The 13901-nt window shown below is 37.2% G+C and overlaps 2 protein-coding genes across 2 annotated transcripts; one reads left to right on the plus strand and one right to left on the minus strand.

Annotated features, from left to right (window-relative positions):
- The first annotated feature begins 1081 nt into the window (after positions 1-1081).
- On the plus strand, positions 1082-2952 carry LOC140946851 (potassium voltage-gated channel subfamily A member 7-like). Its single transcript, XM_073395955.1, has one exon. The coding sequence runs from the start codon at positions 1421-1423 to the stop codon at positions 2852-2854; it is 1434 nt and encodes a 477-aa protein (XP_073252056.1). The 5' UTR covers positions 1082-1420; the 3' UTR covers positions 2855-2952.
- Positions 2953-6463: 3511 nt separating this feature from the next.
- LOC140945271 (shaker-related potassium channel tsha2-like) lies at positions 6464-8135 on the minus strand. The gene has a single exon (XM_073394320.1). The coding sequence runs from the start codon at positions 7745-7747 to the stop codon at positions 6464-6466; it is 1284 nt and encodes a 427-aa protein (XP_073250421.1). The 5' UTR covers positions 7748-8135.
- Between the last annotated feature and the right edge of the window lie 5766 nt (positions 8136-13901).

The following is a 13901-nucleotide window of genomic DNA, read 5'->3' on the forward strand; positions in this document are numbered from 1 at the left end:
TTTTAACTGATGACGCCGCTGAAGTTTTAAAATTTCAGTAGCTGCCTTTAAGTTGGCGCCGCTTAAAATCGAAGTTTAATTTCAGCTGCCTTTAAGTTGAGAATGTTCATGTTTATTTAAGTAGTTGACTGCTTTTGTCAGTATGCCAGTTCACGGTAAAAAATATATGTATATCGGTGTATGTAGACATAGCATTTATTACGAACTATTTACCATATTAAAAAACAAGGGAAAAATATTTTGTAAGGCAGAAAGAGACTAAGAGATCGACCAGCAATTATATCCAGTTAAAATGTCAATAGAATTTCATTCAATATTCAACCCTTAGAGAGGATTTGTTGTGTATTTATACACCGAACTCCAGACCCTTTCATATTTACAACAAGATCCAACAATCTCAAGCCTCGTATCAAGCACAACACCTTAATCCTAATAAAAAATGTTAGGATTGCCTTATTTTCTTTAAAATTCATATAACTTTGTGATAGTTTGTTTTGTTGACCTTCTAGTAAAAATGATTCCAGTCAGACGCATAAATCAAACTGGGAATCAACCAACTACCTGCACATAGAAGTCATAGCTTTTAATTTCTTCCTATAGTAGAAGAACGTTTGAAGAGAAAATCAGTGCTTTTTTAAAATTCATTTATGAAAACTGCTATCGTGAACGGCGCTGGTTCCCATGCTCTATTAGTTACGCTCCATTTTCCACTGTGATGAAGCCCGATAAAGATTTTAATTACTTTTTAGTTGCTTCTGCGGGGATAAGGAACTTAGTACACGTTGAGCATGCGCAATACCGTTTGAATTACCTGAGTATCAACTTCCAACATCATTTTTTTGTTTTGTTTTTCTGAAAGACTAACTCCCGTTAGGAATTGTGGGTAGACTCTTACTTGCCTGACAAAAGTAACTTCGCCGGATAATTCGCTCATTCATAGCACGACTTGTAGGCGCTAATGCTGCATTAAGGATGGTATTTTATGGAATTAGCAACTGCATACGCAAGATGCAGGTTAATATTAAAACTAAAAAAGAAGATCGTGCTTCTCTTATTGTAATGTCGATCACAAACTGCCATCTTAAATTAAAAGCCACCTGCACCTAAAGCCTTTGGATCGTTTTAAGTGCAACTAGACGCTCATTACACGCGACATGAGGCTATCTTCAAAATACGTTAATCAACGCAGCGAGCTTTTCTTTTTCTCTCGCTCTGCGGGTGATCTTATTTCTTTTGATTTTATCCCAACCCAAAACCAATGAGACATCCAGATAACATATCAGCACATATGCTAAACGTAAAATGTCCCGTGAAAACGTCAAAGAGACTTTGATGCGCGTATTTACACATTTAAGTTTAAAGTTTTGGCGACAGCTGAAAATTGTCCTTTGTTGTATTTAAGTTTAGCTGTCTTAAGGACATGAACTCAAGCCTACGAAGATTTACACCGCTTCCTCCAAAGTACAAACCCCTGCAAACTCCTCACTCGAGTTTGGCACAGGTTCAGTATGGCCCTGCATTACAAGCAAGAAGACGCATTCGCATCAATGTGAGAGGGCTTCAGTTTGAGACTTTTCAGGACACGCTGGAACAGCATCCAGATACCATGCTCGGTTGTCCGAGTGAACGAAACAAATTTTACGATCCTGTTGAAAAGACGTATTATTTGGATCGAGATCCAGCCATATTCGACTCCATTTTGTTCTACTATCAGTCCAATGGTATTCTCGCAAGACCGGAATTCGTCCCTGAAGACCTTTTCAAAGAGGAACTAGAATTCTTCCAGATTAAGACAGAGCTAGACGATGCTTCTAAGCGAAATTCTAACAGCAAGGTCTCAAGCTCCCCTTCCGATGTCCAAACATTTATGGAAATAAGTCCCGATGATAACTGCCACCAACGTGCAACAAAACTCCGTAACAACTGTTGGTTGATTATGGAATACCCAAGACTCAGTTTAGCGGGTAAAATTTTGGGGCGAGTCTCTATATCAGCTATACTGCTCTCTGTCATCGTGCTTTGTCTAGAGACAATACCAGCCCTTAACTGCTTCAGAGATATTACAAACAACACCGGTGGCAAAAGTAATAAATCTGATATAAGCGATGAGAAAACGTTTAACAGAAGCTGTCATCTGATTGGCTCAGCCACTTGTACCACTTTGGCCGGCGCAAGCGTCTACCATTTTGGAGTATGGTTTGTGTTGGAGACAGCTCTAGTGGTGTTTTTCTTGATGGAATATCTCATACGAATTTTAACAGCTCCAAGCAGGTGCAGATTTGTTTTTTCCTTCTTTGGTCTCATAGATGCATTTGCAATCATTCCGTATTTCATAGCGGCAGCACTTTGCGGCTGGCAATCGGAAATGTACCCCCAAGTAACCTCCTTCAATTTCTTGCGAATCATTCGTCTCTGCCGCGTTTTTCGAGTTTTTAAACTCAGTCGCTACAGTGAGGGTTTGAAGACAGTAGGAAAAGTATTCAAAGGTACATGGCCGGCGTTGTCGTCTTTAATGCTTTGTGTGTTTATGGCCGTCATCTTTTTCTCTAGCTTTTTCTTTTACGCCGAAGAACACAGACATGTGGTCAGCAGTATTTTGGATGGATTTTATTGGACAGTCATCACCATGACAACAGTAGGATATGGTGATGTCGTTCCCAAGAGCATTGTGGGTAAATTGGCAGCCAGCGCTTGCATGGTCCTTGGGATTTTGCTGCTTTTCATTCTGCCTTTGCCTGTGTTTGTAACACATTTTAGCAATATGTATAAAAAACACCTCGGAAAAAAGAGACGCGCACGAAATGGTTTAAAATCTGAGGTTCCAACGTTGCTCGAAAAATTAATGACAAGGTAATCCTTTCTTTCCAGTTATTTCAAAACTGACTCGAGAAGAACTAAAATTAATTCGTAAGATGACACGAAAGAGGCAATAATAGCATCCTTGTTAATTTTTATCACAGACAATGCCATTTTGTCAGGGAACAAAGAAAAACAATCAGCTGGCGAGACGTTAAAGTGCCTAGGTCACGCTATTTGCTATTTTTCAATTTTTTTTTTTTTTTTTTTTTAATATTTTTTAATTAAAGCATTTCTTACGTTTACATACAAAATAGAAATTAAGAAAGAGAAAAAAAAAACACACACACACACACGCACACACACACACACACATATATATAGTACAAACAAACAAAAAATACAAAGCTAAACAAAGCTATTACAGCAATACAGTTACTTAGCATGTAAATTACAATGACATCACTTTAAACTAATTGTTGAAATTAATCATAACATCACTTTTACGTAAAAACGCTTATTAACTTTTCCCACTTTCTAAAATGATTGTCTAATTTGTCTCTTTTCCTGGCAATATGGAGTTCGATGTTATAAATACGCCTTGTCCTGGCTATAAAACCTTGAAGAGAAGGTATACCATTCTGGTATTTCCGAGAGTAAATATAAAACTTACCCAGAAGCAACATATGGTTAAACAGGAGAAAATCTTCTGCAATATCGAACTTACCAAAAATGACGTCCTCCTCGTTAAGGTTATCAACAGAGATGTTATTATCGCGCAACCAGGACAAGACATGTTTCCAAAAACTAGATGATACTCTACAGGAAAAGAGTAAATGCTCAACGGATTCAACCTCTGTTTGGCAGAAAGCACAGGATGGCGACTCAGCCAAGCCGAAACGAAACAGTTTTTCGTTTGTAAAGACAATACGGTTTAAAATTTTAAACTGAAATTCTCTAAGTTTAGATTCTAATGTTGTGCGAAAAGGTAGCGAATAAACACTTTTCCAATCAATATCAATGTTTGAATACTTTGCAGCTAACTTTACTTTAGCAGTAGGCGTTGTTTGTTTTTTCTCCAGGAAAAGCCGGTAGATTTGCTTTGAGGAAGCATCAAGAATTGGAACCAAATTGTTACTTATTAGGATAGCAGGTGAATCCGGAAGTGGATCAATCACCGGTGCAGTAGTTGCCCTTTTAATTGTCAAGCGCCAACTGGCAGGCATAGAGTTAATAATACCCATAATGAAGAAACCTTGCTCTGGATTGAGATTTTCTTTAGTTGAAAATAAATCGCAAATTTTTAAAAACCCTAAATCTGCAATATCTCTACGATACACATGCAGATTTCTTTTTAATGCAGAGAAGCTTGTTATTCCAAATAACTTCATTTGCAATTTCATGTAGTAAGCTGGGTGTTTTTGCATTTACTTCTGACCACGCATCGAAACATTGCTTGTAGAAACTTGGTAAATAAATTCTTAATTTAGAAGTATCAAAATTACAATGCAATATGAGCTTCCCACCAACGGGGATAAGAACCTCATTTAAAAAAGCTTTCCACGGACTTTTATAGTCTTCCAAATATTTTTTCATACATATCACTCGTCTGGTACGAACCATAGAATCAATATCGAGCATATTTAAGCCACCCTTCTCAACTTCCGAAATCATTACATTTCGTTTTACTTTATCTTTCCCACTCCAAATAAAATAGTAAAAAAGCGAGTCGGCCTCTTTGATAAGGTCTTTAGAAATTGGCAACACCGACGCTCTAAACATAAACTTAGGGATGGCAAAGGTTTTTACAATTTGTATTCTACCTAAGAGAGAAAGACCACGCCATTTCCACAAATTGATCGTCTTCTTAAGTGATTTCAAAGTATTCCTAAAATTCAATTCATCTCTTTGTTTAGCGTCATAGCCAAAGTAGACGCCTAGAATTTTAATAGTGTCACAAAGATTTGGCATATCAGAATACCCCTCCCAAAGAGAACTGCTATTTCCTAAAGCTAAGGCTTCGGTTTTTTCATTATTTATTTTTAAACCAGAACATTCACCAAAAGTCTTCAGCGTAACGAATAGGTTGGTATAAGAACTACTGTCTTTGATAAAGCAGGTCATGTCATCAGCGAAAAGGGAAAGTTTAACAGGTTCATCTCGTATCGTAATGCCCTTAATGCCATCATCTTCTCTTATCTTTATAGCTAAGGTCTCCAAAGCTATTATGAACAGGTAGGGAGAGAGGGGATCTCCCTGCCTTACTCCCCTACTTAGTGCAAAAGGTCCTGTTGTAAAACCATTGTTCATTACACAGCTAGAGGCGTTGTTATATAAGACCCGTATCCACTGAATAAAAGAAGGACCAAAGTTAAATGCATGTAATACTCTTAAAAGAAAATTTAAATTGAGCGAGTCGAAAGCTTTTTCAAAGCCAAAACGTTTTCACATCAATTGAATAACAAAAATAATGGTCCAATTTTGTCATTTAAGACTTTATTTGAGGCTTTTAACCCTTTAAGTTCCAACAGTGACCAACAGCAATTTTCTCCTAACGATATCCGTACATTGTCATGAGATGAGGTTATGAGAATTAATAAAATGATCACCTAAGAGGAAATACTTTGATCTTTTATCAGATTCTCTTAACTAATTCTTAAAAAATATATAGGAAATATATATAGATCAGTTTGGAGAATTTGTAGGTGGGTATTGGGACTTAATGGGTTAAACTGTTTCCTGCCGTCCATTGCAACGGATGGCAAGGATTGACTTGGATTGACACTTGAAAAGTTTGGCCCAACTTTTTTAAGTTTTAATGCTGTGGCTGCAAAACTCACCAAAAAAAATTATTTGGGGTAGTGCTCCCCGATGTAGTTTGCATGATATCTTGTCCATAACTCGACAGGAGCTTTTTGTGTCAGTATAGGTAACTGAAGACACTAAGTAATGACTCCAGCACAGAACTGACCTAAGACAGCAATATCCTCGAGACACAGCTCCTATATATAATGGCTCTTTATCATCTATGACGTTAACCCTGTTGTAACGTACCATACAGATGCGTGAAGCATATCAGAGACCGGAAACCGGTCGCGGTTGCGATAAAAGTCGATCGTTTCGATACGAAATTGCACAAAATTTCGATCACTTGAAAGCTTCCTTGAACAAGAAAATCATTTTGGGTGAATATTCTACGTTCTTTAAGCCAAGTACGTGAAACTGTTTACACCTCGAAGGAATTAACTTGTGTCGAAACGACTTTTATCGCAAGGACTTTGTATCGAAACCACCGGTAACCCGGAGATCACGAAAACACCAGTGGGATCGGTTGAGGTTTGTGTTTTATCTATGCATTGACGAGAGAAGAAGTGTCATTAAAGGTTTCGAGAGTTTTAAGCAGGAACCGACCTGATCCTGATACTCAATATCGACTCCTATATTTGTTTGCATAAGACAAGAAGTCAAAGTAAAAATGAATTCAAAACGTAAATATCAAGTGGATTTAAAGCCAACAAATGGTTTTGTAAAAATCATTAATTAAAACCATTCACTTCTATTTACCTCGAAGACTGGAGGTCTCGAGCTGTTTTCTGATTTTATTTTAAAATTATATTCAATTTATATGTATTCTTTGGTAAAATAAAGGAGTAATAAATTTAAAAATCTACGTCTTATCCTTTATCGTGTTAGGCTTTCGTCTAGTTACTATCATCATCTTTGAAGGAATGAGAGCCTTCCACCATTTTGTCCAAGTTTCACTACTTCGGCTTTCTTTGGATGTGTTTTTTTGGTTCTTCTTGAGGTTGGTAATGTATCGCACGTAAATTTCATTAAAGCTTGAAATAAATACAGGACTAGGAAGGCAAACCATTACAACTACCCCAAATACAGCACAAACTGCTCCAACCACTCTCCCCTGGGGTGTTTGTGGCGTCATATCGCCGTAACCGACAGTCGTCATGGTGATGATTGTCCACCAAAACGAGGCGGGAATGCTGCTGAAATTGTCCGGGTTTGCCTCCTTTTCGATGTAAAAAATGGCACTTGAAAACAATATGACTGAGATTAATATGAGGAACATCAGGGCTGTAAGCTGTTCCTGGCAAGATTGGACAGTTTGACCCAGAATTCTTAGAGCCGCTACGTAGCGCGTGAGCTTTAACAGTCGCACTACTCGCAATAGACGAAAAACTCTCATTATGGTGAACGAAAACGCAGGCGCGAAGCTATCGCCTAAGATTAAAGAAAGAAAATATGGTATTATCGCTAACAGGTCAATTATCGCTAACATTGAGCGGATAAACTTGACTTTATCAGGCGATGATGCGAGCCGGGAAAGATATTCCATGCTAAACCAGATTATAATAGAGGTATCAATTATGAACCATACTCTTGACCTCTTCATATTCATCTGTGATTGATCTATCTTGGCAGTTTCGTTATTGGTGTTATTGTGTAAGGACGACGATATGGAGGACCTTGTTGACGCCTTGTCGAGAGTCTCTGCACAGAACGCTACAACAGACAGTACAATTACGAACATAGAGAGTTTAGAAAAAAAAGAAGCTTGTTTTGAAGACTCCGGGTACTCAAGAAGTTTCCACATTTTTCGTTGCCATTTTTTCACGGGCATAACTGAAACTCGTGTTTCCTGTTGTTCGGGCTCCTTCCGTCTAATCTCGTAGAACTTGAGCTCTTCATCAAACGTATTTTGTGATATAGTTGGAGGGCAAGAAAGAATTCCCCTGGATTGGTAGTAAAAGAGAATGGAATCAAAAGCATATTTGTCTCTCTCGAAGAAGTATTCGTCTCGCAGCGGGTCGTAAAACCTGCTTCGTTTTTCCTCCGAACCCAGTAGAGTATCAGGAAATTCATCAAGCGTGGCCTGAAAAGTTTCAAAGCGACATCCTTGGACGTTAAGAATTATTCGTCGAGTATTGTGCTCCATTGTAATCGTGGTGATTCAATAGCTGGATGTAAACACCCAACGACCTCCTTCACAGCTAGAACAATGTTCTTTGAAATAACAAGCATACCCATGGACAGACAGCGCATTCAGTGCACCAAACACCTCAGGAACCTGAAGCGCTTCAAATTTTTACAACTGCTAGTTAAATGTTTGTCTACGTCGCCGGTCTGACCTTATATTGTGCGCATTAATGAGCTAATAAACAAGGTTTCCCATGTAAACTAGCCGTCAATTGCCGAAACAGATGGGCATTGCGATTAATTTTTAAAACTATTCTTTGTGTTTGTGAAAATCGAGTTCACCACTAAGCGGTAAAAAGCCGTCACAAAAATTCTCAGTTATCCTGTATATCGTCGTATATGTATTTGTTCCCTCAGCAGGTGCGTTAATTATTTGTTTTTTATCGGAACGCGAGAGTAAATTCCAAAAAAATAGATTTAAAAGCATAGGAGCGAAAGCGCTCCATCAATTATTAAATGGTCGAGCTTTCAGTATAGCCGAGTTTGCGTCTTGGCTAAAAGAAATGTCGAGCACGTATCTTGAGGCTTGTGGTCGGGTGAAATGTTCAACCTGGTTCCGAGACTCAGAATCAATTTACTTATTCTTTTCAATTAAGATAAACATTAGTATTGTCCACAGATGCATTTAAAAAACGTGAACAAAACAAAACAAGTGTCCAAAATAACACAGTGATCCTCAAACACACCAATTAAAGCAGCGGGTATTTATGTCCTCCGGTTTTCTTTATCCACTGTAATCCCGTTTATTATTCGATAGAAAATCAATAGGCACTTCTTCTATTACCCTAATTATCTCATTATATCAGTTTCATTCCTAATTAATTTAATTTTACCTATATTTGCAAAAAAAAAACGTACGGGAAGAAGGAAATTCCACCGTATGCCAACCGCGTTCATAAAATGTATTTAAACCAAACGAATAAAAACATTGCCTTATCAAGACACGCCCCTAAGCCACTAAAAAAAATCTTATAATACTCAATTTAGCCCAAGCATAGAACTTCCTTAATTAACTCTATATTTTTTGAAGTAAAGTTAAAGAAAATACCGGTTGAATTTTTATGATTCCCAATACTTGCATACTATGCCACAGAAGCTGGTAAATGATTAGAATCAAATTAACATTCTTCTGAATTGACAAAAAAATACATGTTGTATATAAACTATTAGTGTTTTTCCGGGATTTCTGCTATGGAAGAAAACATTGTTTCTTTACAAACACACGTACTTGAAATCCACTAATTTTACATGTGTTAATATCAGCCAATCAGTGACCTACTCGTGTTCCCATGACAACACCCGCCTTTTAAGTCGGCAGTAGTCGCTTTTAATTGTGGAGCTGACGTTTCCTCGGTTTGATTAAAAAGAGACCAAAAAGAGCTTAGGCCTTGGCCTTCTTTTCTAATCAAGAAATATAATTATTTCACTGGAGTGTATGGTGCTTATAATAAATACAATAAAGAGAATAATGCATGGTCTACCCTTTGAGACATGTAATTTATGTCTTTGTGTTCAATTCGACTTCTTTTTCGTTTAACCACTTTCAATTATGCTATTTTTTACTTTGTTTGCGTCCAGTAAGAGATCATTATTTAGTTGTCAACGACATTTTTTCCCATACACTTGAAGGTTAATTAAATTAAGCATTTGTCTGTTTCAATCAACACTATCTGCGATGTCATATATCTGCTAAAAAATAGGCGGCCATTTCCAAGTTGTTCCAAGTCTCTCTTTCCAAGCGAGGCTGATACGAAAATATTTTTTTTTATTCTCATGCAAATGAACTCAGTTTCACAAGAAAGGTTCTGCCCTTAGCCTCGTCTTAAAAGAGAGAATTTTAGGAACTCGAAAATGGCCTATTAGTCGGGTTGATTCGTAACAAAAAAACACGTTTTCAATCAGGATAACCACAAAAACGAATTAGTACTCATAATATTATATACTTTACCATACCAATTTCCGCTATTTTATTTACAAAAAAGATTTTTAAAATTAAAGCTAACTATAACTAACTATCATTATAATGACGGCTTTACCAAGTGTTCGTAAGTTTCACATACAAGGCTAGCAAGTTATGTTTTCAATCAGTAAAAGATATTTCTGCGTGGTCCAAACCGACGAATCCATCAAACCAATTGAAATAATTCAGGATGACATCAATTAGTTAGGTTTATATGGCAGTACGCTTTTTCTGACGTATACCCTAATTGAAAATATAAGTCATATGACGGCGTGTGGTACATGCGGCTAATGTTTGAGTCTATGAAAAACCCACACTTATATGCGAGTTTCTGTTGTCTGCATGCCTGTCTAATGAAACACAAATACTCATTATTTTTATTAACTTCTGTGTCTTCCATTACCTGACTTGACTTGACTTGAAAACGGTTATCAAAGGACCAGAATGATTTGTAAACGGTGACGATATAGGCTACTAACAATAGTCGGACACGTGATCTACTTTCTGCAAACAAGAAAACAATGCGCCATTTCCGAGTTCCAAAAACCTCAATTTCAAAACGAGGCTAAGTTTAAAACCTTTGTTGTGAAAATGAGTTCTATTTGCATGAGGATAAAAAAAAATTATTTTTAAATCAATGGCTTCGAACTTAGCCTTGCTTTGAAATAGATTCTTGGGGCAACTCGGAGTGGCCTATTCGTTTGGGGAAACGATTTTAGCGGGAACTGAAAGAGTATTTAAGAATTAAGTAACTCGTAATTTTTCATCCGTATGTCTCCAAAGTATTTTTGATTAGTGGCTGCAACGGCCGCCGAAAACTAGAGGGATTTTTACGGGAAAAACAAGTCTTTTCATCCACTCACGGTTTCTCCATGTTTTCCATACAAATTCTTGTAAATTTTGAGATTTTCAAACTGTCATGAAATCTTTCCCTTATACATTACAGGAAAAGATAAGGAAAAAAATTCACGTCAGTTTCTAACATGAAGAGAAGTCCATACGACAGAATATATTCACTGCTAGTCTCCCATCCGTTTTTTAACTCCCCCCCCCCCCACCCCACCCCACCCCACTTCGTCAGGACTTAACTTCAAGATTCGCGTTGATTCTGCGATACACCGCGATACAAATTTCCCATTTCTAGGTATTGTTGTTGCCTATTATGTTACTTCGCTTTAACTATTTTCAGATAATTTTCCAAACAAAAAGAATGCAGTATTTTTCCTCGTTTAATGTCCCAGACGCGAACACGCAATGGACTTAATAACTGCAGCCTGACTTCAGCCTGGTTTAAAAACCCGTTCGTTCAAACAGGGAGTTGTTTGCCTTTGTTTATGTGGTTGTTTAGGCTCATTTTTCGAAAAGACTTTCACCTTTAGAGTGGTTGCTAAGTGAGTAATGACCCTTTAAATCCCATGCATCCATTTACAAATTCTCCAGACCTTGTCTCCACACCTTTTATCAAAGACCGTGGGGCTCTTAAAAAAGTACCTAATTGTTACGTCATTAGTTGAATTTGAATTTTGCTGTCAATCTTGTAACGCCATTCTTCCCCAAAAATGTTAAAATAGGCTGAAAAACAAAACAAAAAACACGGTTGTTTGGAATACAAAGTGCTACCATGCATTCTGCAAACTTAGAGCTCAAACTGCAAAATTAGTTCTCAGGGTTTATTTTAGACGTTTGCTGACTGGGCGTGGAGTGGATATGTAGGGAGAACGTTTGTTGTCGAATATCCTGTTTCCTGTACACGCCTGTGTCATTGTTCTCTCACAGTGTATCTGTTCGACAAAACCAACTGCATCACGCTGATAATTCTCAATACTACACAAGTCCCATTCTTTATTAGTAGTATTATGCTTATTCTTTATTGTTCAACTTCATTTTGATAGAGGGCGCATTTGGAAAAAGAGCCCTTAACCACACCTGATAGACTGCTTGATTCTCCTTGCAAATTGCCCGACATTTGCTTCTGAAACAAAAGGAGAATTTTACATTATGTCAGCAGTCACTTGACGTCTTATTCTGTGCACTCTTTCATTATTATTAATCAATCGCCATAATCATTTAAAGCTAGCGTAGATGATGTGAAATTTTTTAAAACTGATTTAGGTCGTTAGATAGCTTAATTAACAATTATGAACTTTAAAAATGCGTCTTTCAAAATATTTCTTGAATATCGGCCGTCCAAAAATGTCGCAGACTCTGGTAACTAGTAAAGGATGAAAGAAAGGCTGATGACGTCATGTGATGCCAGTTGATTTGCTCAGCCTTCGCTTCCGATTCTGATTCTGTGTTTCGTAGAATCAGGCAATTTATGTTACTGTAATGAAAGGTGTAGCGAAGTAGTGAAATAATGGTTCTGATGATTGGGGAGACGTCAACAACGACAATCCTTGGTATTTGCCGCCGTCTTGTTAATTATTCTACATTCTTTCAAATCGTTCTTTGTCATACTTGTCAATTTGGCCGCGCGATAGGGTGATTTTTTTTGGAGGGAAATTTGCGTGTTTTGAAGAAGAAAAAAATGTTTTGCAAGGTTTTTGGCGATTTTAAATTTCCGATAGATAGTTAACACATATTTGGGGATTAAAAATATCGTGGCATATACACTTTAAAGTTAACTAAAGTAACTGCTGCGACCGTCAATTGCTGTCTCGGGGTTAACATCTGTCCTCGGTGATCATATACCTATCGATGGCTTATTGATTAAAAATTAAAAGCTGCTATTAAAGCGTGACGTTTAATTTGTGGCTTATTTTGAATGAACTACTAAAATTGAACTTGAGAAACTCAAGACATTTTTAAACATTGTTGCTCTGTATATATTCGGTTTGGTAATGAAAATGAAACTCTTTCGTTTTTATCTTGATCCCTCTTTTACCCCTTCTTTCAAGCGTATTATTGATTGACCAACACATGGCAACAACAGTAAAGGTCAGTTCGCCAAACAATATAGCGTGGGAGGCCTGTGATCAAGATATGCGCTATATCCCATTGCTGAAAAATTCATGTTACACTCGATTGTTTTATCAACCGTTTACTCTGCGAATTCGTATGTGAATTTAGAAATATCTCTATAACAGAATTATCTAATTAAATTAATATCACAAAGCATCCTCGTAGTTTGTTATAAAGTCAGTCGGACATGATTTTTATCGGGCAATGGAAGGCCACAGGACTTATGTGGCATTGTTATCGTTTCAATCACAAAATGACCGATTGATATTTACTCGTCAAGACTGAACTTTAAGTGAATTCTGTCATTTTAAGAAAGACCTGAAAATCAATCTTATTTTTAGTGAATGACTGAAATAGTTTACTTCTCGTTCCACGCTCACCAAATTATTTCCTCTCATGACCACAATTCATCCCATGTTACCAACAACTGAACCACTACGTTGGCGTGGAACGAAAACCTGCGTTTAAGATGTAATGTCTTGTTTTTAACATATTTGACCACATTTTAGCAGGTAGGTCAGAATTCTGTTAAGAATCTCAAAGATTTTGAAATTGAAAATGAAACCATTAAAATACCAAAGGTATCGCCATAAACGGACGAATCTCTTTGACAGGCTGGCTAGTTTCACTAAGTGCTTTAATGTACATTGAGAGCACCTGCTTATAAAGTCCCTATGACGCCATTGTAGCATCGTCAATTATGTGCTTAGATCGGGTAAGTTAAAAACTTTAAACACCGGCTTGTTATAATCGTTTGCCCTCATTTGCCAATTACGATGCTTTTGAGTGGGCCTGCATGTGTTTGCGCTTGAATTTGAGTAAATTAGCCATCGAAAGGATAATCATTGTAGTAGCTAGTTGATTTATATTCAGATTCACCTGAAATCGTGCAGGTTACAAGTGACAAAACAAACGAACCGCTTAAACCTCGTGTGATCCATCAAAGCCTTCTCGCCGACGCTACAAATTTGAAGACTTAACCCCTAAATACATAAGGTGAGCTGACTTCTTTGGCTAATTCGCCGCTTCCGTAAATAGCACAGTCAAAGTCACATCGACTTAGCATAATCCAATTCCACAAAACCCGCGTATCTTTTTTTTTTTTTTGAAATTGTAAGAAGTAATTAGAAATCTTACTGTGTTGTTAATTTATACTCAAGGTAAATAATTTTAGTATTCGATAACTAATGTT

The sequence above is a fragment of the Porites lutea genome, chromosome 8 (assembly GCF_958299795.1).
Source record: "Porites lutea chromosome 8, jaPorLute2.1, whole genome shotgun sequence".
In the NCBI taxonomy this organism is placed as follows: domain Eukaryota; kingdom Metazoa; phylum Cnidaria; class Anthozoa; order Scleractinia; family Poritidae; genus Porites; species Porites lutea.

Bases quoted from the DNA above. Each gene is read 5' to 3' on its own strand.
- LOC140946851 (XM_073395955.1), top strand. From the start codon at position 1,421: ATGAACTCAAGCCTACGAAGATTTACACCGCTTCCTCCAAAGTACAAA.
- LOC140945271 (XM_073394320.1), bottom strand. From the start codon at position 7,747: ATGGAGCACAATACTCGACGAATAATTCTTAACGTCCAAGGATGTCGC.